The 23,146-nt window shown below is 42.7% G+C and overlaps 2 protein-coding genes across 2 annotated transcripts; one reads left to right on the top strand and one right to left on the bottom strand.

Annotated features, from left to right (window-relative positions):
* Positions 1-1,596: 1,596 nt before the first annotated feature.
* FAM161B (FAM161 centrosomal protein B) lies at positions 1,597-8,946 on the bottom strand (the record flags this gene model as incomplete). The annotated part of the gene is made up of 8 exons (XM_082000381.1): positions 1,597-1,687; positions 1,932-2,062; positions 3,453-3,552; positions 4,041-4,208; positions 4,502-4,629; positions 5,010-5,347; positions 7,081-7,643; positions 8,798-8,946. The coding sequence occupies 8 exons, from the start codon at positions 8,944-8,946 to the stop codon at positions 1,597-1,599; spliced, it is 1,668 nt and encodes a 555-aa protein (XP_081856507.1).
* A 479-nt stretch (positions 8,947-9,425) lies between these two features.
* On the top strand, positions 9,426-18,785 carry COQ6 (coenzyme Q6, monooxygenase; the record flags this gene model as incomplete). Its single annotated transcript, XM_082000093.1, has 12 exons — positions 9,426-9,582; positions 11,300-11,434; positions 12,149-12,207; positions 13,346-13,469; positions 13,904-14,034; positions 14,403-14,510; positions 14,613-14,675; positions 14,982-15,089; positions 15,509-15,711; positions 16,822-16,937; positions 17,360-17,526; positions 18,645-18,785. The coding sequence occupies 12 exons, from the start codon at positions 9,426-9,428 to the stop codon at positions 18,672-18,674; spliced, it is 1,401 nt and encodes a 466-aa protein (XP_081856219.1). The 3' UTR covers positions 18,675-18,785.
* Positions 18,786-23,146: the final 4,361 nt, after the last annotated feature.

Here is a 23,146-nt window from a genome sequence, read left to right as displayed (position 1 = left end):
TATGTATTAAAATTTCACTCCCACTGCTCCAGATAGATCCATAGAAGCCCAATGGGCTTTAGACCACAGACTTTGGAGCATGGAAGAAATCTTCTTTCCTTCCCCTTTCAGTGTGACAAAGGCCTGGTGACAATGTGACTACATCACTGCTCTTTTCCAGGGGATACAGGAAAAAGAACAGCCTTTGCCTTGTCTTACACAATTAAACTTGTGTAGGCACTGGTATGTAGATAACAGCCTTCCTTGATACCTCCCAGGTGCTTAAGCCTCTTCTCAGTGTGGACATTGTTTGAGTCGGTAAGGAGAACTGCTGCTGCAACCCAATGCTGTCAGCTATGTATTGATCTCTGTGGCAGTGTAACATAGCAGCCTGAAACCCCAGGGACGTAAATTCTTGGACCTCGTACTTCATTATGGTTAAAAATGTTATTATCTCAGTTTTGTATCTTTTATCTAATGTGGTAGTTCTAACAGGTACTGTATTTCTGATGTGATGATGAGGTTTTGTTGTTACAGTGTAAGGAGAAATGAATTGAGGTGACAAAGACGAAGAGAGACACAGCTTCTATTTAAAAAGTGAAGAAAAGATGATTGATAAAGAAATTGGACAATGCAGAAACATGATAGCAATTTAAAAATCTTTTAATCTCAAAGTGCTTTGATATTCATAATTCTTAAGAAACATTCCAGGTGGTAAGGGGTTGTTTTTTTGGTGATCATTATTACTGTCAGGTAAAGGAAGACCACTAATGTGTGAACTAAACCATTCAAGATGTGCCAGGCATTTGAGTGCAACATGCTGACAGGTAATACCTAATTTTTCTTCTGCCAAAGTCCATCTTTTATATCACAGGAATAGTAGAATTAGGACAACAGCAATCCAAAGTGATGCATTGTTTAATTACAACCTTCTTCATAATTTTGGTTGTTTTTCAGGCCAAATTAATGACCTGAATTAGTAAGATGTTAAACCAGTTTCAAATAATGAAACATGGGAGACTTTTTAATATAGAAAGACTATTTCTTCTTCCTAATGGGAGGAAGGAGCAGAGCTTGTAACGAGTGAATAATGAGTTAACGCCTGAGAAGGACTTCCCTCTAAGTCTTCTCCCAAGGTAGGTCAAATTGTGCTATTTGTTTTCTTAGAAATAAAGCATTTGTTAAAAAGCATTCTATCACATACGTGTATAATCCAAGGTTAGCACACTGAAAGGTATTTTCCCCTCCCTGTGTGCTTCTGTGGCATGAACACAAGGAGCTGATGCTAGAGGATGCACCTCTTCAATCTTTCATATCTACTTTTATCCAAAGATAGTGCTTCAACATTTTTAACTTGTTTTGTAGCCCATTAAAGAAAGGCAAATGGATCACATGAGGAACACCTGCAAAAACTAAGGGAGGCTGCAGGGTTTGGGTTGGACAAGACATGCTCTAAACAACAGTTGGTCTTTTTTTGCTTTATTAAGTTCTCGCATCTCACTTACCCCAGAGCAATTCTTAACATGTCAGCCTAAAACATAAAGTTCCTGAGGCTTAACCTGGAGAATCTTGAGTTAAAAAAATCAAGAGATGATCGATGGATTCTTCTGCTAGATCTTATGTTGCCATTTCCTTTTCGCTCTGTTCCTTTTGAGGTTCGCCTTCCTCTAGAGTACAGTTGTCCTTTTCACCCCCAGGCTTGGGCGCTCTGCAGAAATAGTGATTGTCTAATACCAGAAATGGTTTGCAGTGCTTACTTGCTTCTTTGCCCCATGCATAAGAAATAGAGTGCAGTCATAGGAGTTAAGATAGAGAAGCCGTAATGCTTAATAAGAGGAGGGAAGTTGATTTAATTTTGCCTACACTACATGATACAAACTGGAATGCTTTCACGAACAAAGAAAATATTTTTAGTCAAAAGCAGAAGAGCTGTATTGCATTGTTTTTATTACCTGTGAACGTCAGATTCTTCTTCCAGCAAGTCAGTGGCATCTTTCCCTTTTTTCCTTACAAATTCTTCACTTAGCCCAACTTGCTGGAGGGTGTGTCTGTAGCGACGCTCTGCTCCTTGATGAGCATCACGCTATGAAATCGAAACTTAAACAGTAAGCATGTAGAACTGCGGCTTCCCTATTCACGTTGTCTTAAAGTTCATGGCTGACAGTCCTAATGAGAACAAGAATACAGACAACCCCCCATCCAACAATTTTGTCATACATACAGTACAGTACCAAAACTGAATACTAGGACAATGTCTCACATCTCTCAAAGCCAGAGCTTACCTTTTCCTGCTTCTGTTTTTTTTTCCTTCCTTTTTCTCCTGCTTCTACAGCATTCCAGTCTTACCAGATTAGCATACGTGGTTCTGAGTCCTAACTCTGACACTCGAGTATATGTGCAAAAAAAGGGTTGTGAGAAATTCTGGAAGCATGTTTGCTTGTAATTTGTAAGCACTAATGACAGTGGAGTTCAATAAATGGAGAGCACCTGTGAAATAGCTTCATATCAGCTTATCTTCATGAAATTGAAAACCAAGCATCTTGGATCCTATATCCTCACTGCCTCCAAATAAACCTTGCAAATTAATGTAGTCCTCTCTGAAGAGAGACTGGACAGTTCCTAAAGATTAAGGTGTTTTATATGGAAGGATAGAAATCTTGTCTCAACATGAGTGAATGCTGTTGATACTGGTGAATTCTTACCAACTTGGCAAACAGAAATGTTACCAATATTTATCATACAAATGTGTTCTCTGCCTCCATTAACCACTCATCTGAACAGAAAGTCTGACCCAGGAGGGTACTTTATATTGAGAAATCTTAAATCAGCGTATTGTCACTATGTCTCTAACCAGCTATCATCCCTGCAAGGAGACAGAACTGAAAGAGAAAACCCAGGGAGAAAGATACTATAGAGAGTGAAGATTGTATCTGCATCTCAAGAGCAATACAGATTTGCAGCTGGTACTGTGTGATGAATGAGTTGTGCTGAATGCAACCCCAGATAGCAGAGCTTGCAGGTGATATAAGTGGCATAACTGTCACTAATGTTTTTCCAGTAGCACTAGAGGTACAAAGAAAAAGTGCTCAACTGGAGAGGGTTTTGAAACAAAAAGTTTAAAAAAATTCTAGACTGTAGGCTGTGGTATTCAGGTGCTGAATAGGTATTCATATAATTTCTGATGTGATAAGGCCTTGATTTTGATCAGACCATATACTTTGATTGCAATATATACTAGGGACTGGAAAGCTCTACAACCAAGAAATAAGTCTGAGTGTTTATCCAAGTGGTGGGAAGGAATTTAAATTATACTTGGGTGGCCCTTCCATTCTGAGTGTTAGTCAAGAGACTGTGCAACCATTTGTACCTTCTTATCCATGAATTAACTTGAGACTAGATTTCTTAATGCCCATCTTAAATGAAAGACAATGTATCCTGTTGCCCAGAAACATCCTGGAGCTTTGACCAGTTACCTTGGTGACCTGTTCAAAGAGGTATGGTCTGTTCTTGACTCGCAGATGCATTTCTTCCAGTTCCTTTCTGTATTCCTTTGTTCTCTCTCTCATACTTTGCCTGAAATGGAAAAGTTGCCTGTCTAATACGGGTTCCCTCTGACTAGCTGATCAGGAACAAGGAATTCTCAGTAACTATTTCATCCTTTAAATAGCTCTGGTATTCTCTTGATTCTGAATGATGGGGAAAAAAAGGCCTGTTGCTGGGAAGTTACGGACCCATTAGCAAAGCCTGACTACTAGGCTGTAAGCAGAGAACCACTGTTCACATTTTTAGAAAACTTTGTCTTATGTGTGCTTTACCAAATTCTACATTTCAGCTGGCTTGTTTGTACAAATTAGTTTCTACAAATGTTAATCTAAAAGAAACTTTCTGTATGGAAGGAGTAGTGTGGAACTGTCAGGAAATCCAAATGAATGTCAAATGGGTACGACAGCCAAAAATGTTACGCTACAAATGTTCTTAGACCCAATTCCTCCCAAATAATTGTCTGATTATCCCCAGTTAGTACAGCAAATGGTTATTTCTGTGCAGAATAGGGTACTGACCGGTTCTGTTTCAGCTTCTCCTTGTGTGTTTCCTCCAGGCTTTTATGCAGATCCAGGGCTTTTGCTCGGCTGTTCACTGACTTTCGGATAGCTTGACATTTCTTTTTCTGTTTCTCCAGGCAATAAAATCCTTCTTTGTCCCCTTCCTTTTTGTTATCTTGGGAGTGTCTATATAGAAGAACATTACTAATGAGCTCACTTAAGACCACCAGACTACATGCTAGCAGGGAAGTTCACTTTTGGTTTTCTCCTTAAAGGACTACAAAATTTCAGATATACATGTGTGCAGCTCCTAAATCAACTGGGAGGCAGGGCAAGAGTTAGCAAAGAAAGAAGGCAGAGAAACATTTAGGAAAAGTATTGCCAATGTAGTTGATGTGATGAGAGAAAACACTGACTTCTTTTCCTCTGTTTTGGTCATTAGTTGGTGAATGGTCTTGTGGACAAACTTTTCGACTTACCTAATAGCAGATTCCCTTTTTCTAGTTGCATCTGTAATATGCACTGGAAGGGTGTTGGAAGAAAGAGAGGAAAGTCCACTTGGAGAATGACGTTTTTGCACCGAAACCTTGAAAAGTTGCTGAGAATCCTGAAAAAAATGGAACTTCATTCAGTGTATTTGTTCACAATACAGAATCTCCTCTGCTTTTTGTCTACCAAAGAGAACAGTTGGGGTATGTGGGCAATGCAGTCATTCTTCTCTTTTCCATCAGTAGGGATTTACATGGGTGGGGGCTGAGGGATGAGGGGAAGGAGACATGATTAGGAGTATGGAAGGGTGGCTGAGCCTTAGCTGTCATAGCTCATCTCTTTGTGTAGATTTTTGTTCTCTGGTTTGTCCCAGAATTCTGCAGTACTCCCAAGACAAGGGCAGAGGTTACAGGACATTAACCACTAACTTTAACATTAAAGTTAAGTTGCTATCTTGACCAGAGAAAGCAGTACCACAGAAATATCCATTTATCTCACCTTTGTCTTTTCATTAGCCTGCCTTTGCCTGCCACGGAGATTGGACGTTCTTAGCTTGAATGGCTTATTAGGAGTTGCCTCTTTGATTTCTTGTCTCCTTACTGCTTCCCTCTGAAATGCCCAGTAAAGTCCTTCAAAATCCGGTATTGTTGGATTAATGCTTGGCTTGAAACTGAAACTTTTGTCCTGCAAGAAGCCAAGTCTTTCCTGCTTAGTTTTAGTGGCAGTTCGGGACTGAGGCTCCCTCCGACAGTTGCTAATATCTATAGGAGCGACAGAGCTCTCAAGCAAATCCTTCGCTCTCATTTGAATGCGAATTTCTCTGTAGAGTTCAGCTTCTAATGAATCAAAAGCAAAGCAATGAAAAGAATGTGAATGACATAAAAGGCTGTGAAATTGCCACTGTGCAACATTAAATTTTTCTTTATGATGGTGGCTACACGTATAGCCAGACATCCTGTGTTTTCTTTCCCCACATTCCAGCCTCTCTCTCCTCTGCCTCCCAGGGAAAAAAGAAAATTCAAAGGTACCAGAAAAAACATGATAGAGTCTCCTTCTTAGGCATTAATCTCTAGATATGTCTTTCTACTTTCACAGACTAAGTTACTGAACAGGCCTTCTCCTCCTGTTCCTACTCTTAGGGGTACTAGATAACTTGTGCCCTTTGTCTTGCAGAAGTGATGTATTAGTCAAGGTTCTACTTTTCATATGGGACTTTATGTTGACCGTGTGATCTAAATGGGCTGTTCAAATACACTTGTAACAGATGATTGCTTTTCTGTGTAATATCCAGAAGTCTTTGTCTATATTGGAAAAGATTTTAAGTAAGAAGCATTTGGTAGATGATTCATGTCTTGTGACTTCTGTGACAAACTTTCCATAGAAACAATGTGTTTCAGGGTATAGCATCAGAATCCGTGCCTGTGCAGCACTAAGTATTTGTGAAAATGGAGACAAACAGTTGGCTGTGGATTGTTTTTTTCCTTTTTGGGGGGGGGGGGAAAATCAATACTGCTGCTTGCAAAATAAGACTTTTTGTGAGTCTGTTTATAAGTTTGCACTGACTGAGGTATGACACGTTCATTCCTCCTCCCTTACTCATGTACCAGACAGAAAAAGAACAATGCTTTATCCTTTGCTTTCTGTTACCTTTCTAATCTATTTAGTTTAGTACACTACAACAGAATATTTCTGGTGAAAACTGAACTGGTGTATACTCAAGAAGAAATCAGTGGGAAACAGTAAAAAAAAAGAAAAAGGGTGAGAAAAGCAATGAGAATTATCAAAGACTGGTTTAGTTCCTATATTCAATCATGAAATCTGTATTGCTTACTTCAAACTTAGAACTCTGGGGGCTTGAGCCATCTGAAAGAAAGTGAGCATCAGGAAAATTTCCTTGGCTGTCCCTCTGACTAGAATGGTCCTGGCACCTACCTCCCCTGTTTTAGCACTTAAGAAGGTAGAGAGCAAGTGGGAAGGTAACTGAAAACATCTGAGAATGGCAGGAGAGACTGGACTACTGCACTATCACTTAGAGCCAAACTAATTGCCTGATTTGGGCTTAGGAAGTATTTTTCTCCTAGGGGTTCTGTGCAGCACAGACCACCTGGGTGGGTGTAAAATTGTCAGTTCTAAGATACTGCACAGACCTTCGACACTTCTGCCACTACATCTGTCTTCACATTTGTGCCACAAATCATCTAAGTACCTTTAGCGTAACCAAGGGTATGGAATCTGGTGCGGGGAAGGATTCCCAAACTGTCACGATTTGCCGCAAAAGGGGTATGGAAATCTGAAGAGCTCAATGTACCCATGTGTGCTGGGGAGTGGTACAGAACTGCTGCTGCTGACACTGATACCAGACTACTGAATTTAGGACACTGTACTGTAAGGATATCTAGATGAAATGTAATGACCAGTGATACACAGGAGAATAGACAACACCAGAGGACGTAATGATATTTGGCTTTATACTCCAAGTAGTGCCCTATGGGCCACGATCCTACCTCCCAGCATGGAGACAGTGAGGGACAGGCAGAGAGTTGTTACGGGAAGAGCCCTGGCACTTTACCTTTGACTTTATCTCCAAGAAGTGGCTCATAAGTAGGTTTAGGCACTTTTTTACTGGCTTGCTTCTGTTTGGAACTCTCTTTTGGGGTTGCTGCTGTCAGGAACTTCTGTCTGATAGCTTCTTTTTTTTTTTCCTCCTTCTCCAGGAAACTGAAGGGCCGCTGGGTTGAAAGTAGCAGCTCCTTTCTTTTCTGTGTTCCTATTTGCCTGCGAATCTCATTCTGCTCCATTATTTCCTGATAAAGGGGCAGAAACACATGGGCAGGTACAGGCTGTGCCCGGAATTGTTTCTGACATTCAGCTTCATCCTGGCTTTGCTTTTTGTTTCTCTGTTTGTCTAGTTCAAGAAACATGTATGACTTCATCAACTGGGACTTTTTGCGAGCTTCCCGCAGTGTCATTTCGAAAGGCTGAGGGATGGTGATGGAAGGAATCCAGGGAGATGAAGCGCTTTTTGGCCTCAAGCGGGATTTAGGAAATAAGTGAGGCTTTTGCTGATCCCAGGTACTGTCCGAGGTGAGGTCGATCAAAGAACTGGACTGCCTTTTGTTACCAGATGTACGACTAAGACAAAGACATTATAAAGGGGAAATAAGTGAAGTCATTAAAAAATAGAGTTAAAAGAAGGGGGATATGGTTCATTAAGAGGAGGACACTGTAGGCTGAGCTGGTCATTAAAAGACAGGCCTAGGGCTTATCATTCTCATGCTCTATATTTTGCTTTGCTACCAAAGTTTGTGAGCTTGTTTTCCATGTATAAAATGGTGCTTTGTAAGGCAATTTGCTATGCTGCTAGTACTTTCTTGCCAAAAAGGCCACTAACCAGAAAGTTCCAACTTTAGGGATATCTGGCTGATAGCTACTCAATGTAAAAGACAAACTTAGGAGGGGCAATAAATTAGACACACAGATGCACAAATCCTAACAAATAGTACCAAATACCAGCATTCCTAAGACACTGATGGAAGGGCCATTGCAAGGAACTGCTTTAGTGCAACTCTTAAGAGGTTCAGCTGGAAGCTTTGTAGCTGATAAGGAGACCATATAATTGATAATAAGAAAAAAACCGAGACTACCATGGGTCTCATTGAAGTAGCAAACTTCTCAGGATGTTTGAGGGCGATTGTGAAACTGAGTAAAACTTAAGATATTTAGGGAAGGAATAAATGTAGGTAAAAGGAAGGATCAAGGTAGAGAAGGGTGGATCAAGAACAGGAAAATGGGAAAAAGGGGGCAAACGGAAGGTGCCGATCATGTGTAAACAGGCTTCTGGTCAATACACTTGCTGGTGATTGCTTAATATTAGTGATTGCTGCAGTCTGTTCTGCTCCATAAACTATTTCCTTTGTAAGAGCGTGTGTGTGATCTGCTAGTGAACTTCAAGCTGGACCAACCACAGAGAAAGACAAGAGGTCTGAAAGCTAGGTGTTGAAAAGACCACAGCTCTGAAGACTGGGCGCTGGATAGAAATGTATGTGATCTGCTAGCAAATTTTAAGCGTGATTAGCTGATGAGAAGAAATGGGATTTGTGCTGTTCATGTTTTATGTGAACGCATGGACACCCATTGGCCCCATCCTCCCATCTGGGAGTGCGTTTGTGGCCAGTGATTTGGTATTATACACATGCGTCTTGGGACTCATGCTCTGCCTTGTCACTGGTCAGAAGCAGGAGGAATCCCGCATGCCATTCTGCCATCCCTACCAGGTACCATCCTACCTGAGAGCCTCCCACAGCTTGTCACGCAGGACTGCAGCCTCCCGCCTGAAACCCTCGAGCTCCTCATCTTCTTCGGATAGCCCAAGGTCACCCCTTAACTTTGCTTCGTACGGTAAGCCCGGTTCTAACGGAGACTGCCGGTCTCCCATCCCGACAAGCCGCTCTCAGCTCCTTGCCCGGTGGCGGGAGACACGGGAGTTGGTCCGTTATGGCCTGAGGGAATGCCGTGTCACCTGGAAGAAAAAAAAAATCAAGCCTCGACCTCCACGCCCGGTCTCGGCGCTACCCGGATCTACCTCAGCCCCGGCGGCGTCCCGCCGCCGGGGCTGAGGTAGATCCGGGTAGCGCCGAGACCGGGCCGCTTCCCTCACCTGCAGGCCGCCGTCTTAGCCCTCCAATGACACCAATTCCGCTCCCGCCAATCAGCGAATCCGGCACCTTCTAGGTCCGCCTTTTTGTCCTCAACAGCCAATCGGACTCCCAAGACGAACAGGCTCCTGCTGTTCGCTTATTGGTGCTCAGGAACAGGTGTTTCGTGTAGTGCTCGCCCCCAGGCAGGCGGCGTTGTCATGGTTTCCCGCGGCGACTTCCGCTCGGAGCTGGTTGGCGTGTTGTCACTTCCGCAGTGATGGCGGTTGTGTGTGGTCGGGGGCTGCTGGCTCCGCTCGGTGGGTGGCTGCGGGCCGGCCCGCGGGCCTCGCTCCGGTCTGTTGCCGCCGTGTCGCTCTATGATGTGGTGGTGTCGGGCGGGGGTATGGTCGGGAGCGCCATGGCCGCCGTGCTGGGTAAGGCTGTGACCTTCTCGCCCGCTCCGGGCGGCGTCGCAGGTGCCGTCGGGCCGGCCCGTTGCCGTCCCAGCAGGGGGTGCAGTCACGGCCTCACAGCCGGCGGCGGTCTCTCCCTCCTGCCCCTGCCGCGGTGGTATGAGGTCTCGGAGGCCTTTGGGCCTCCCGCACCGTGTTTTGTGAGTGCAACGAGTCGTGGGTTTTGTGTCCCACTGCCCTCACTGTCTGTCTCACCGGCTGCACAAAAACTTAAAACAGGGAGTTTTCCCAAAAGCTTCATGTTTCAGTGTGTGGCATATTGGGTACTTTAATAAGTCGACCTTAATTATTAATCCCTGTCGGTGACAGTGTGAGATAACTATGTGGTTACCATTCAGGAGCTTAACATTCAAGATTGTGTTGTGGAATTTCCTGATTCCTGCATCCTCTTGTGACAGCACTCTAAGGTTGACTTAAAGCTGTTTGGATACCTGATTGCTATGATGAGCCTTATCCTATTTATATATATATTTTTAACATAGCCATTACTTTGAATTCTGTAGACTACTTGTAGTATTTCTGTCAAACATGGTTACCCTGAAATCACTGATGGATGCTTTCAGCCATAGCTGAAACTGCTTTTTTGATCCTACATTTCATTCTCTAACCCTGTGTTTTAAACACTGGAATACCAAATTAAAATGGATTTGTGCTTGTTTGCATCACTAGAGATCCTGAGAGTACTGGCTCCTCCTTTATTTGCAACGTTGATTCAGAAGGGCGTAATAGTGACAGAAGCCTAAACAAAAGAGTGCAAAAAGGAGGAAAAGAGCAAAGGTTCTAAGCAATAAGTGCTTTGCAAGTATAAGGGTTTACCTTGCAAACTTATCATTGTTCTGCTTGTATTGTTAAAGACCACGACAGTGGATTTGAGACAGCATAAAGATCCCCTCCAGCACTGATATCTAAGGCTAACATGCAGGTTTGGGACCTCTCAAGAGCTGAGGTTATGTTATGCATAATCTAGAAAATATGTTTGGGGTAATGCTGTTATTAGCACTGCTGTTGTAGTAAACTGGGTGTTATAAGGACACCATTTCTGGTCTCGGTACCTTCTGCAGCCATAGCGGTCAGATGCAACAAGCATGGCTAATTCAGCTGTAGTGTGATTTACTCTTTAGTCATCTCTTCCCGCCGCCCCCCCCCCCCCCCGCCCCCCCCCCGTTCTCTTTAACTGAAAGATGAAGTCTAAAACTGCCTGTGCAATTCCACTGTCAGAATATAAGGATAAGGAAAACATAAATGTAGTTGCTAGATATCGTAGAAGTTTTATTTTGATCTCTTGTTCTAATTAGTGAATTTACATTTAAGCTCTGAAAAACGTGTTCTGTGTGTGGAGTAAACTTTGTACATTTCACTTGTTAATACTTCAATAATGAACTTTCATGACAAAATATGCACAAATTTGTAAAAAAAATGTAAACTTTGTACAAAAACATTTAATCCTTGCTTAACTGCAGAAGGGTTGAAAGTCTCAGTTACAGGATAATAGGGATAAAGCTTTAAAATACAAAAGTTTACGTGCCTAGTCAAAACCTGTGTTGTAAATGTGTTTCTTTATTAAGTTTTGCATCTACTCTATCCTATTGCAAAAATGCATAGGCGTTACTGATACTGAAATAAGAAATGAGATTTTTGGCAAGAGCATTTTAGCAAAGCATGTATTTGCTTATTTTAGGACATGACATCCACTTCCATGATAAGAAGATTGCTTTACTGGAGGCTGGTCCTAGGAAAGAATACGATCGCATGCCAGACAGTTACAGTAACAGGGTCAGTTCCATCTCCCCAGGATCAGCAACCCTCCTAAGCAGTAAGTATAATTTCTGTTGTTTGCATTTTTAACCGTATATTTGAGCTGTTTTTATTTGTTTAAACAAAAACCCTTTGAGCATATGCTGCGTTCATCCTAAACTCAACAGAACTATTTGCCTTTGCCTCTTAGTATTCTGTATGCTGAATTGTGGGGATTAAATCAGGCTTCTCTCTATAACAGGGATCTGTGTTCTCTTATCTTCGTCTGATTCTATAAACATTTGCAACATTAGGCTAGTGAAAGGTTGTAAGGTGCTCTCTATAGCACCTGGAATGTGCTGTACACAAAAGAAGCATGAACTTAGTGCTCTGTAGTCTGGTAGTTCACTACTTCTGACTAATTTTCATTTTAAAGACAAGTTTGAGCCTTGATTCCTTATGGAGAAAGAAATGCTCTAAATAATGAGGGCTGTGTGTTTCTGTGCGTGTTTTATTATGCAGTGATAGGATAGTGAGAGCTGACTGTTAAGTCAGAGCATTAATGGAAAGCTCTTGTTTCTTTTCTACTGGCTTGTGTTAACAGTAAAATAATATGATGCTGGAGCTGTGAAAGTATTGAGGCAGACCTGGACTTGTCTGGGGATGGTGCAAGCAGAGTCTAGACATTGATAGTCGGGGAGGGAGGAGGAGAGCATGGAGTGAGCTTCAGTTTTGTTTGGGTCTCAATGTCACATGTGAACCTGTATCTCCATGCATTTGTGTCCTTTTTCAGGTTTTGGTGCCTGGGATCATGTCTGCAGCCTGAGACTCAAACCGTTCCGGCGAATGCAGGTGCCTTACTTAGGGCTGCAAATGTACTATGTGTCTGTCTACTTTGAATTCTCAGAAGTACTTACATTAACTATCTAAAGGTTTTTTCTTTGGCAAAGGGCAGGTCATGCTTATGATGATTCCTGTTACTTTTTTGGGGGTAGCAGTCTACTCAGAAATACCTGTTCTCAGAATCTTGATGTTGCAGGATGAAAGGTTGATTCCTAATGGAAACTGTAGATACTGAGGTATGGGTACTAGTCAGGAAATAAAGGTAAAGGTATGTATTTATTTTGGCTGGGATAGAGTTAATTTTCTTCATAGTAGCTTGTATGGTGCTGTGTTTTGGATTTGTGATGAAAACTGTTGGTAACACAGCCACATATTAGCTATTGCTGAGCAGTGCTTACACATCACCAAGGCCTTTCCTGCTTCTCACATAACACCACCAGCGAGTAGGCTGGGGGTGCACAAGAACTTGGGAGGGGACACAGCTGGGACAGTTGACCCCAACTGACCAAAGGGATATTCCATACCATATGACGTCATGCTTGGCATATAAAGCTGGGGGAAGAAGGGCAAAGGGGAGAATGTTCATAGTTACAGCGTTTGTCTTCCCAAGTAACCGTTACGTGTGATGGAGCCCTGCTTTCCTGGAGATGGCTGAACACCTGCCTACCGATGGGAAGCGGTGAATGAATTCCTTGTTTTGCTTTGCTTACACATGCAGCTTTTGCTTTCCCTATTAAACTGCCTTTGTCTCAACCCACAAGTTCTCTCACTTTTACCCTTCTGATTCTCTCTTCCATCCCACCTGGGGGGAGTGAGCGAGTGGCTGTGTGGCTGCTGAGCTGCCTGCTGGGGTTAAACCACAACACGGTGGTAGGGTAGCTTCATATGTTAATTACGTAACAGGAAAGTAGGTGTAAAAAACTTTCTTTGCAATTAGTTTTTGAGATGAAGCTAGATCATTGTATGACAGGAATAATGTGATGTACTTCAGTAGCTGGGAATGGCTCGTAATCCAGGACGTTTCCTCTAGTTCTGTATTTATAGATTGTCGCGTCCTTTTCCTGTTAAGATGGATACATTCATAGTCCCTGAAAGGAACAGCACTTCTGTATCATGTAGTTTCATGTAATGTATTTTTTCTTTGTAGGTGTGGGATGCTTGTTCAGAAGCCATGATCGTTTTTGAGAAAGATGACTTAGATGACATGGGTTACATAGTGGAGAATGATGTCATTATGTCTGCTCTCACAAAACAGTTAGATGCAGTAGCAGGTAGTGGACAACTTCTTTAATATTTTATTTCCTGCAGAGAGCTTTTAGTTACTTGCCTTCTGTTGTGTGCACTAAGTTATGAGGGGGAGAAAGATAATTCATGAAACAAGTAACTCTGAGACATAGGCAGCTTCTTGAATTGGGAGGAGGGAGAAGTCTGAAGGCTACACAGCAAGAAAGCAGTTGCACATGTAGTTCTTCAGAACATAGTCTCTCCAGAAATAGACTTAACGAAAAGATCTGCAGCTTTCTATCCAGAGCAGGCCTTGTAGTGGCAAAGGGTTGGCCAAATCTGTTCTTTCAGGGTGCCTTAAGAACTGCAGAATCAGCTCTTGGAGTGCCATTAAGACATGCGTGGCCTTTGCTGTTGTAGTGATGTTTCCTTTTTCATGTCTGTATCATGCTGTGACCATAGAACTTTGTGTTCCCATCAGACCGGGTGGAGGTTTTCTACGGGAGCAGAGCAGTCGGGTATACCTGGCCCCTTCCCTCTCACAGCTGTGACACAAGCCCTTGGGTCCAAATTGAGTTATCTGATGGACGCAGACTTCAAACCAAACTGCTGGTAACTAAACTTTTTATTTCTGTTGATCAGGCATCATCTCTTGCCCAAGTCCTTTCCACTGGATTTGGTTCTGATTCCATGTGTGCCGCTCCACCCACGTGGAGGGCTTGAGTGAGGTGAGTGGCTAACTCTGTCAGAGATGCTATGGGACACGGTGCATTGTTTTTTCTGTACCTGATGCAAGAAGACTGTACTGAATTGGACAGAGCAGAAGAGGCCACCTCTTCTGGTCTTTGGGGAATCTTTTTTTTTTGTTGTTTTTCTGAATAAACCAAAAAAGTGTATATACAGGCTGAGGTTTGTAGACTGGAATATTAGCTTTCTTAGGAGCTGCTGAGGAGGTTGCTTTGTATCTCTTTGTTTTGCAGATTGGTGCAGATGGTCATAACTCTGTAGTCCGGAAAGAAGCTGAAATTAAGAACATTGAGCATCAGTATGACCAGTCAGCTGTGGTGGCAACTCTTCATTTGTCTGAGGTGAAATTCTGCAAATTGACTTTTCCATAAGTAGCAGAACGGCTTAAGCAGGTGATCCTGGTCACTAGTTTGTGACTGTCCACTTGCTTCTTACCACTGTAGGCCACAGACAATAATGTAGCGTGGCAGAGGTTCCTCCCCACAGGGCCAATTGCGCTTCTTCCGGTAAGATGACTTTTTTTTTAGTTTTTAGTCTGTTCTTTTCTAGTAACTTTCTGTCTGTGCCTTTCGGTGTTGGTTCTGTCTCTTAAGAATTTGTCCATCTGCCCTTTACTTTTCAGTTATTACATTTGTTTTCCCCTCCTGCCCTCTCACTTCATCCGTGGTATTTCCCACTTTTAGCAAGTTGGGCTGGAAGAGTAATATGCAGAGGGGCTGGTGGGGGCAGGGCAGTGGAGAAAACTTTGCACTGATTGTTTATTTTTGCTTCTTTTTCTCTTGACACTTACCCCTGACATACTCTTAAAAAAGCTGTCTGACACTGCCAGCTCTCTGGTCTGGTCTACATCTCATGAACATGCATCGGAACTTCTCGCTATGGATGAGGAAAGTTTTGTGGATAGCATCAATTCTGCCTTTGTGAGTATCAGCCTTGTGGCGGGTATGGGGCTGACATAGTTGTAATCACAAGAAATACGACGGAACCCGACAGCTTAAAGGATAGTAATAGGAGAGGTGGATTCTCAAATTCCTTCCTCTGGTGAGGATGATATTAAAAAGGCACTTTGCAAAGAAGGATGACCCTTTGGGACTGTATTAGGTTAGTTCTGAAAGTCATAGAAGAAGTTGAACTAAATTTCAAAAAGGTGGGAAGGGTATGCTCATCCTATTTGGAAACTTGTATGTCCTAAACCAATGAAGATAGTTTCTGCTACTATGTAGTTTTGTCCAAGTGGTTGAAATGCTGTGTTTGGAGCTCATGCGGATTTTTTTCAACTGGATTCTTTTATATGTCTAGTTTGGGTTAACACCTAAAGATTTGTTTGGTTTTTTTTTAGTGGAGCAATGTAAACCACTCTGACTTCATTGATACTGCTGGGGCCATGTTTCGATCTGCTATTTCACTCCTGAAACCCTCAGGGACTGCAGTCCGTCAGCTGCCCCCAAGCGTTGCTAAAGTAGATCCAGAAAGCCGAGCCATGTTCCCTCTTGGAATGGGGCATGCGACAGAGTATGTCCAGCACCGCGTGGCTCTTATCGGGTAAGGTTCCCAGTGACAGCCCTTGTGTGAGTGGGTGGCATGTGGTTAGAAATAGTGACTCCCAGTCAACAAATTAGATGGTTACAAATAATTTATAGTTTCAGTTTGACTTCATCCGGGCTCAGTTTGTACCATGTGCTCTTGTGCCAACGAAGTCCTTCTATACGACTAGCCCTCTGTCTGTTGCGTGTGCTTTCTGTGTAAATTGCGAGATAATTTTTTCCCTTTTCTGGATTGTGTAGTCCAGCAAAACAATCCAGTATCTCATGCTGGACCTGTACTTCCCCAAACACTGTAGCAGCCATACTGTGTACCAGTTTGAGTTTTAAACTCACCTTTCTTGAATACAAATGAGAAAACCTACAAATTATTACAGATGGGATGTCATAGGCTTTTATACGGTGGTCTATAGAAATAGGAAAATATCTCGTCTTTTACATTCTAAGGTGGTGTGTACTTTTTTCTGTGCCACAGCTGCAATGCACTGGTAGTGTACAGGAATTCTTGGATGCTGTATAACACTTGAGATACTTTTCGTCTTTCCAACTTGTTGAGCCACTCCATGCTTGGGAGCACTCTGTGCTTTATAGCTTGTTAGAGTGCATGATCTTTCATACCCAAACTTCATTTCATTTCTCTAAGACTCTCTTTATCAATATGTCTGGCTTTGTCCCTTACAGATAAGTCTGCTCATAAAAGAACCTGATTTTGTTTCTATTCAATGATATCCCACTTCTCCTTTGTATTCGTGATGCCCATCTACTTCGTGTTTGTGAGGTGTGCCAATGATATGCTTCCTGTTGTGCCGAGGTCACTTACAAAACCATTAAGGTCTCTTCTACAGATGATCTGAGAGGACTTTGGCTAGTCCTCTTTATAGTTTTTCCTTTCAAAACTGCTTTTTGTTACCTCCCCTTTGTCTTGTTTCTTACAACTGGAGCAGGAGTCAGGTGCATAGCACGCAAGGAGGTACTGGATAAAGCCTATATGCTGCTGTAAGGTGGTGGTCATTGCAAAGAGGCGAGGAGTGCTATACCGATCCCTTCTGAGGTTTGTCAGACATGGCTTTCTTCAAGAAGGGATATAAATTTCTGTCTTCTCTTGCTCCAGGGATGCAGCGCACAGAGTCCACCCACTTGCAGGACAAGGTGTAAACCTGGGCTTTGGTGATATTGCATGTTTAGCTCGTCACCTCAGTGCAGCAGCCTTCAATGGGAGCGATCTGGGTAAGGATCCAAGGCAATGAAGTGGCAGTAAAATCATAGTCACATGGCCTTCGCTGCTAACATCAGGATAGGCATTATCTGTGCAGGTTAAGCGTGCTGCTATCCTGTGTTTCAAAGGCACAAGCATCTTTGAAGCAAAACTGTTTTGATGTCCATTGGCTGTGGAGCAGCTAAAAGATTCTTGGATGCAGTTTCCATCCCAAAGTTGTTTCCAAAAAAATAGTAGTTCTGCAGGACAGTAGTTAAAGAGGTGGTGAGATGAAGACCACTAGCTGATGGAAGGAGGCCTTTACTAAGATGGACCATTTCTCTGTTATCTTTCTGTGTTTTTAGTTGTCATATATAGATATATAGACAACTTATCTAGATAAGATGCACAAATGTTTGTGTCAAGTCATAGAGTGTTCAACTATCTCTTCCAGGCTCCTTAAAACACCTCTTAAAGTTTGAGACAGAACGTCAGAGGCACAATGTCTCCTTGATAGCTGCTATTGATGTGCTAAAGAGGCTTTACTCCACGAGGCTGGCTCCCTTGGTGTTGCTGAGGACATGGGGATTGCAAGCAACAAATGCCCTGCCTCCTGTCAAAGTAAGAATCTCACTTTAGCGAGGGCTGTAGGAAGAGTCCAGAACTACTCTTGAAATATACACAAGCTGGTGAAGACTATTTTTATGTAACATTTTTTGGCTGGAAAATAGTAACTTGTTCAAACTGAGGTTTTGTCCCCTGAATGAGCCTGAGGAGTTCCTAAATAACTGGCCACTCAGTAGTAACTGTTTTCTCCTGCAGCACAAGGGAAGATAAGGGATCTAAGTATCTGTACTCCCTAACACTAGTTAGGGGTTAGAAGTCATTGGCTTTATTATGCTATGGAATGAAAATGTGGAACCTTGAACTGCATTCCGGAAATGCACTATGAAAACACAGCCCTATGAAGACAGATCTTTGCTAAGAATAAGATGTCAGATGTGGTGTGCAGCTCAAATGAGTTACCTGTTTCTGTGCTGTTTTGCCTTGTGAAATTGTTCCCTCATGGCAGAAGTGGAAGTCGCTACAATGGAAGTTACCCGAGGAAGCCAGTGGTGAGGAGGTTTGGTCTTAAACACAGACCCTCTATTTGCAGCCTGTCTGCCTAAATTCTGCACCATCTTGACCTAGTTTCTGGATTTTCATGAGGTTCCTTAAGCCACCTGCTCTCAAATCTCCCACCTGCTCTCAAATCTCCCACCTACCCTCAAATTAGATTCCTCATTTCTGGATTTGAATGGTTTATTCCACAAATCAAGTCACCTTCTTCCTGTTAAACACAGGTGTCCTGTTTCCTTTGTGTTATCGTCACAGTTAAGACACTACCTGAGTTGAAGAGTAGTAAGTTCCTCAGGTGTAGTAGCTGCCACTGGTACGGCATCTTTATTAGTTGCACTAAAAAGAGGACTATGCTGCTGGTTCAGTGCTCCATTTAAAGCAGAAAGCCAAATGAAGACCTCTCTTTCTGAGCACAGAACCTGTTGCTAACACCTCTGTTTTACACTACTTGGGGAAGGAAAGGAACGCTGCAACTTCTTTAATTTTCTAGTGTACAGGGATAGAAAGGCTGACAAAGAACCGTTGTCCATATATATAAAAGGGAGGGAGACTATAGCTGCTTTCTTGAATGGATGCATACTGCCAGTTTGCCAATTGTTTATCTTTTTCTTCTCTTTTAGGAGCAAATCATGGCATTTGCCAGCAAGTGATCTGTTGTCAGTTTGGAACAGCAGCATGCCAGTGAATGCATTGCCCTTATAAGGACTGTGACTGACTTGAATCTTTGAATTGTGTTATTTTAATTTAACAATAAAACTGAGGGATTGAGCTATGTATTACATCATCCACTGGTTTATGTAAAAGTTCTGTCTCATCTGCTCTCCTCAAGAGGTTTTAGGGTCTCTTCCTATAGTACCATGATGTCTTCAGCTGCAGAACTATCTGTACTATGTGCTTTAGGTTTGGGCCTTTTGAATGGTGGTCAAATATTGGAACAGGCTGCCCCGGGAGGTGTTGGAGTCACCATCACTGGAAGTGTTCAAAAAACATATAGATGTGGCCCTTCAGGACATGATTTAGTGGGCATGGTGGTGTTGGGTTGATGGTTGGACTTGATGATCTTAAAGGTCTTTTCCAATCTTAATGATTCTGTGAATCAAAGACTGAGGTGGAAACAGCTGTCTGTCTTTTGGCAAATGCAGTGCTGAAGTTTGCCAGCTACAACTTTTGCTTCTTAATTACTTTCAGTTTTTTCTGACATGGTTTCTAGAGCTGTAATGTGACTCCTGGGTTCTTAGCACTTCATAGACTTGGAAAGAAGGGGTAGTTTTCAGCAGAGGGAGACAACTCATGGTGGCAGACGTTTTAAAGCTCTGATCTGCCTCACTTTCTTTCACCCTTTTCCCTGCCCTTCTCTTGGTGCTTTATTAATGCCGTTTCTTGTGGAACTGGCTAGTCTTAAGGGCTCCATGAAAAAGAGATGCAAGACAACAATAATATCTAGGAAAGAAAACTGCACCACAATGTCTTGAATATTGTTAAAAATGCTTTAATTATTAAAATAGACATTCAAGATATTCTGTCTTAGGTTCCAAACACTGTCCTCCTGCATTAGGCACTCACAAAATTAAGTGAGCACTGTCCATGGACAAGATGTACATATGTGGTTGACCAGTATCACGAATTAACATCAGAAGAAACAAAAGATAAGTTTTAAACTGAAAGCTATTACTTATGCTTCTCTTCAGTCACTCATATGAGGCAGTGCCTGTTAGTGACTGGCTAAAAGACATTATGAAGGAGGAGACAGAAAAAATCAGGGTTGCAAGTAGAATTCTTCTCTTACAAGGCTGCTTAGTCTTTAGTTAAGCTAATAAATAATCTCATTGCACTGGGGTAAGTGTGAGGACTTGACTGGCTTCTCTAGATCCCCCACCCACCTTGAGTAGTTCAGATGTAAACAGCTGGGGCTCAATTCTGCAATTTCTCACAAAAGAAACCTTTGAGCAGAGTTTTTGTTTCTCTCATGACTGCAGGATCAAGCCCCTGATAGAGAGCAGCAGTTTTGCTTTAGTTAATGAATTGTGCCACTGACAAAGGAAGGCCCTGAGCATTCAGATTTAATGCAATTTTGGTACTGGCGAGTAGGTGCTCCCACCTAGCATTTGTAGTACCCAAGTCTGAGGCAAAGGACGCAGAAAAGAAGCTTCTCTGCATGGTACTTGTCTTGTTCTAGACCATCCTCCCTGTCCTGGTGAATCCATGACACTCCCTTCAGACAAAACTCAACCCTGTAAGTATTCCTCAGGGCTAGCATCTGTTCAGTTGGCAGATAACCTGCTGCTGCTTATTCCTTATGTTCCCTTCCCATTTCAAATACAGCCTCACTGCTTAAGGCTCTTAGCCCCAAGATCTAGCAAGAGTTTGTCATAGCACTGGCTCAGACCAAAAGAAGACTTTTGCATTATTAAATAGCTAGTTCTCGGGAGTAACACAGCCTGGCTAGTAACCGCTGCATCCCACTTCATGTTCTCAGAGAATACAAAAGTGAATACAATTGTTCAAAGACAAAATGGATGCATTTGCAGTCACCTTGTTGCACAGACTAGACCACATACCAAGTTTTGCCAAACACTAGGAAGGGGAATAAGAAATGGTTGTGGTTGAGAAGAGGCCACAACTACTTTCTTCATGTTCAAAACAAAGCTCCTAGTGAGGAATGAAGAGAAGTCTGGTGTGACACAGAAGTTTCCCAACACGGATCCCAAAACAGATTCTGGTAAGGAGGAGTACAGGTAGGATAAGCATTTCATGTTTCAACGAAACAGCCTGAATTTGCAGCAAGGTGTCAGTGCTGGGACAAGTACGGTTAGCTCCAGCCCCTGGACTCGTGTTGCTGACTGAACTTCCATCAAAAGCATGCCTTGCACCCTCATGCTGTAAAACCTGAGATATGAGAAGGGAGTAGCTTAATTGGCCACAGTCAAGCTTGCGCTGCTAACTAGAGGAAACGGACTCACAGTAAGGCAAATTTCTAAGTCTCTAAACTGCTTGGCAAGATTAGTGAGGGCAGGAGTGCGCTACTTCCTCCCCTTGCTGGGAATTACCAATTATTTTCAAATCCAGTTTGCAGAGAAGGTAGCATGAGGGCAGTCTTTGGTTTTATAGGAGTGGGAAAGGTGTGTTATAGCAAATGGGTAACTGCAAATGCCTGACAGGAAAGCGTTCGTCATGACATCAGTAGAGAAAAGCCTCCCCTAGTCACGTGAGTAATACCTCTCTGTTCTTACTACTGAGGTAAATTCATCTTTACCTTACACATTCCATGGTGAGTAGAAGATACTAATTTTTGATGAGCTAGCTGCCACCTATTTCATGGGGTGGAAAAAGTTGTCGCTACAGCTGTTTCTATTTAGGACAATGCAAGGTCCACACTTGGAGCCTCAAGGCATTTGAGCAAATCTTGATGTTCTCTACAGCCAATTAAACCAAGAAAGCCAGGATCTTACAGCCCAGCTTTCTAGCCTATCTGACAAGATGCTTTATTTAAAATATTGATCTTTCATTGATTCTATGTATTTGGTGTGACAAGAGATTACAAGATTCACTTTAAATTGTTACTCACACAGCTTCATGCTATCCTGACAGAAGTCTTGGGCTTCCTAAACAGCTGCAATCCCTTCATTGGATGCACTGTTCCTAAAGCCATGCTGTATATAATAAAAATAATTCCAGAGCAGTGCAGGGCTGCATACACCATTTTATGGGTCCAACTCCACTGTATTAAATTAAAGAGAAATGGCATTTAAAACAATTTAAAATGAACAAGGAATAAGCAAACAAGGGATGAGAAAAAGCAAAGCTACTTCTGCTCTTGTTCTCCCTCCATTTCTGATGCTAATTCCCCTCTCCCCATCTTCATCTATTAAACAACTGAAAAAACAACCTGTTTCACCACAGTGCTGCATTTAGAGGAGGTTCCTAAGGAAAGCTCAGGAAGAGATGAGCCCCAACTTTCAGCTGGGAAACCACACCTTAGAGCTCACTCCGACAAAATGGGCTGTGGTGGTCTAACAGCTCACTGGCCTGGCAGGTCTCTCTGGGCTGCGTGTGCCCGTTTCCCTTGTGCTAACACTAGGCTTGACTCTTTGGTGAGCTGATTTAACTCCAGTTTGGTGTCATGGACTGGTTCACTGAAGAACCTGAGGAGCATCAGCATCCAAGGAAAGGTGGCTGCAGGAGTGCCCTGCTGAGAGCAGAGAAAGAGAACTGCCTCTCACAGCTAAGTGAGCTATCAGAAAGCCATTTCATTGGACTGCACCCTTAATTTCCTTGTGGGTGTAATGTGACAAGCATTTCTTTTGGCAGTGGAGTTTAAATAGCTGGCACTGCTGTCTAGTTGTGCCAGCACAACTATGTGTTATGACTACATGCTAAATGAATCAAGTTATCAGGTCTGGTAGCCAGATGTACGGTATAGCTGCACAGATTTGTAAAGGGCAGCAAAAAGGAACACAAACAGTCAAGCACACATTCAGCTTAGGAAACGACTGCTGCCTGAAGAGACGCTCGGTAAGCTACAACCTACGTTTTAGCCAACACCTTTCCCAAAACCATGCCCAAAATGTACTTACAGCAGGCCCCTTCTTGAAAGATCTGAGTCGTCTTGCAGCATGTTAACTAAGCTAACAGCCAGGTACTTGGAACGTGGAGGCTGGCAGCATCCAGAGTTGTTCACATTTCTCTGAATGATTGTTGATGCCATCTTTAATTTCTGTATTTAAAATCTCACAAGCAAACTTAAGTTATGTACGTTTAAAATAAAAGGGGAGGGGAAATCACATGTCTGTAGTCTACAACCACATACCAGGTACTCTGTGCTACTTATTACAAATGTGCTGGTGAAAGCTGGCTTTGAGCCCCTTGCAGATACTCCACTGGAGTTTAGGTCTTGTGACTTTCAGAAGGCAGCTTCTGGATCATTTATGGCAATCAATCACAATTACAAATCATACTGTGGCCACTCTCATTATGCACGATGCCAGTCCCGGGTGAAGATCTGTTCTATTGCTTTGGTCCTTGTTCTGCTCTGTGACAAACCCCAGCTGAACAACGTACCTGGAGATTTCAATTTGCTTTCTCAGCTTCTCAGAAATACTGAAGTCCACAGGAATGTCACAGC

The sequence above is a fragment of the Phaethon aethereus genome (assembly GCF_964289735.1).
Source record: "Phaethon aethereus genome assembly, chromosome: 5".
NCBI classification, from domain to species: Eukaryota; Metazoa; Chordata; class Aves; order Phaethontiformes; family Phaethontidae; genus Phaethon; species Phaethon aethereus.
The sequence above is the reverse complement of the archived record's forward strand: the minus strand, read 5'-3'. Positions and strand labels throughout refer to the sequence as shown.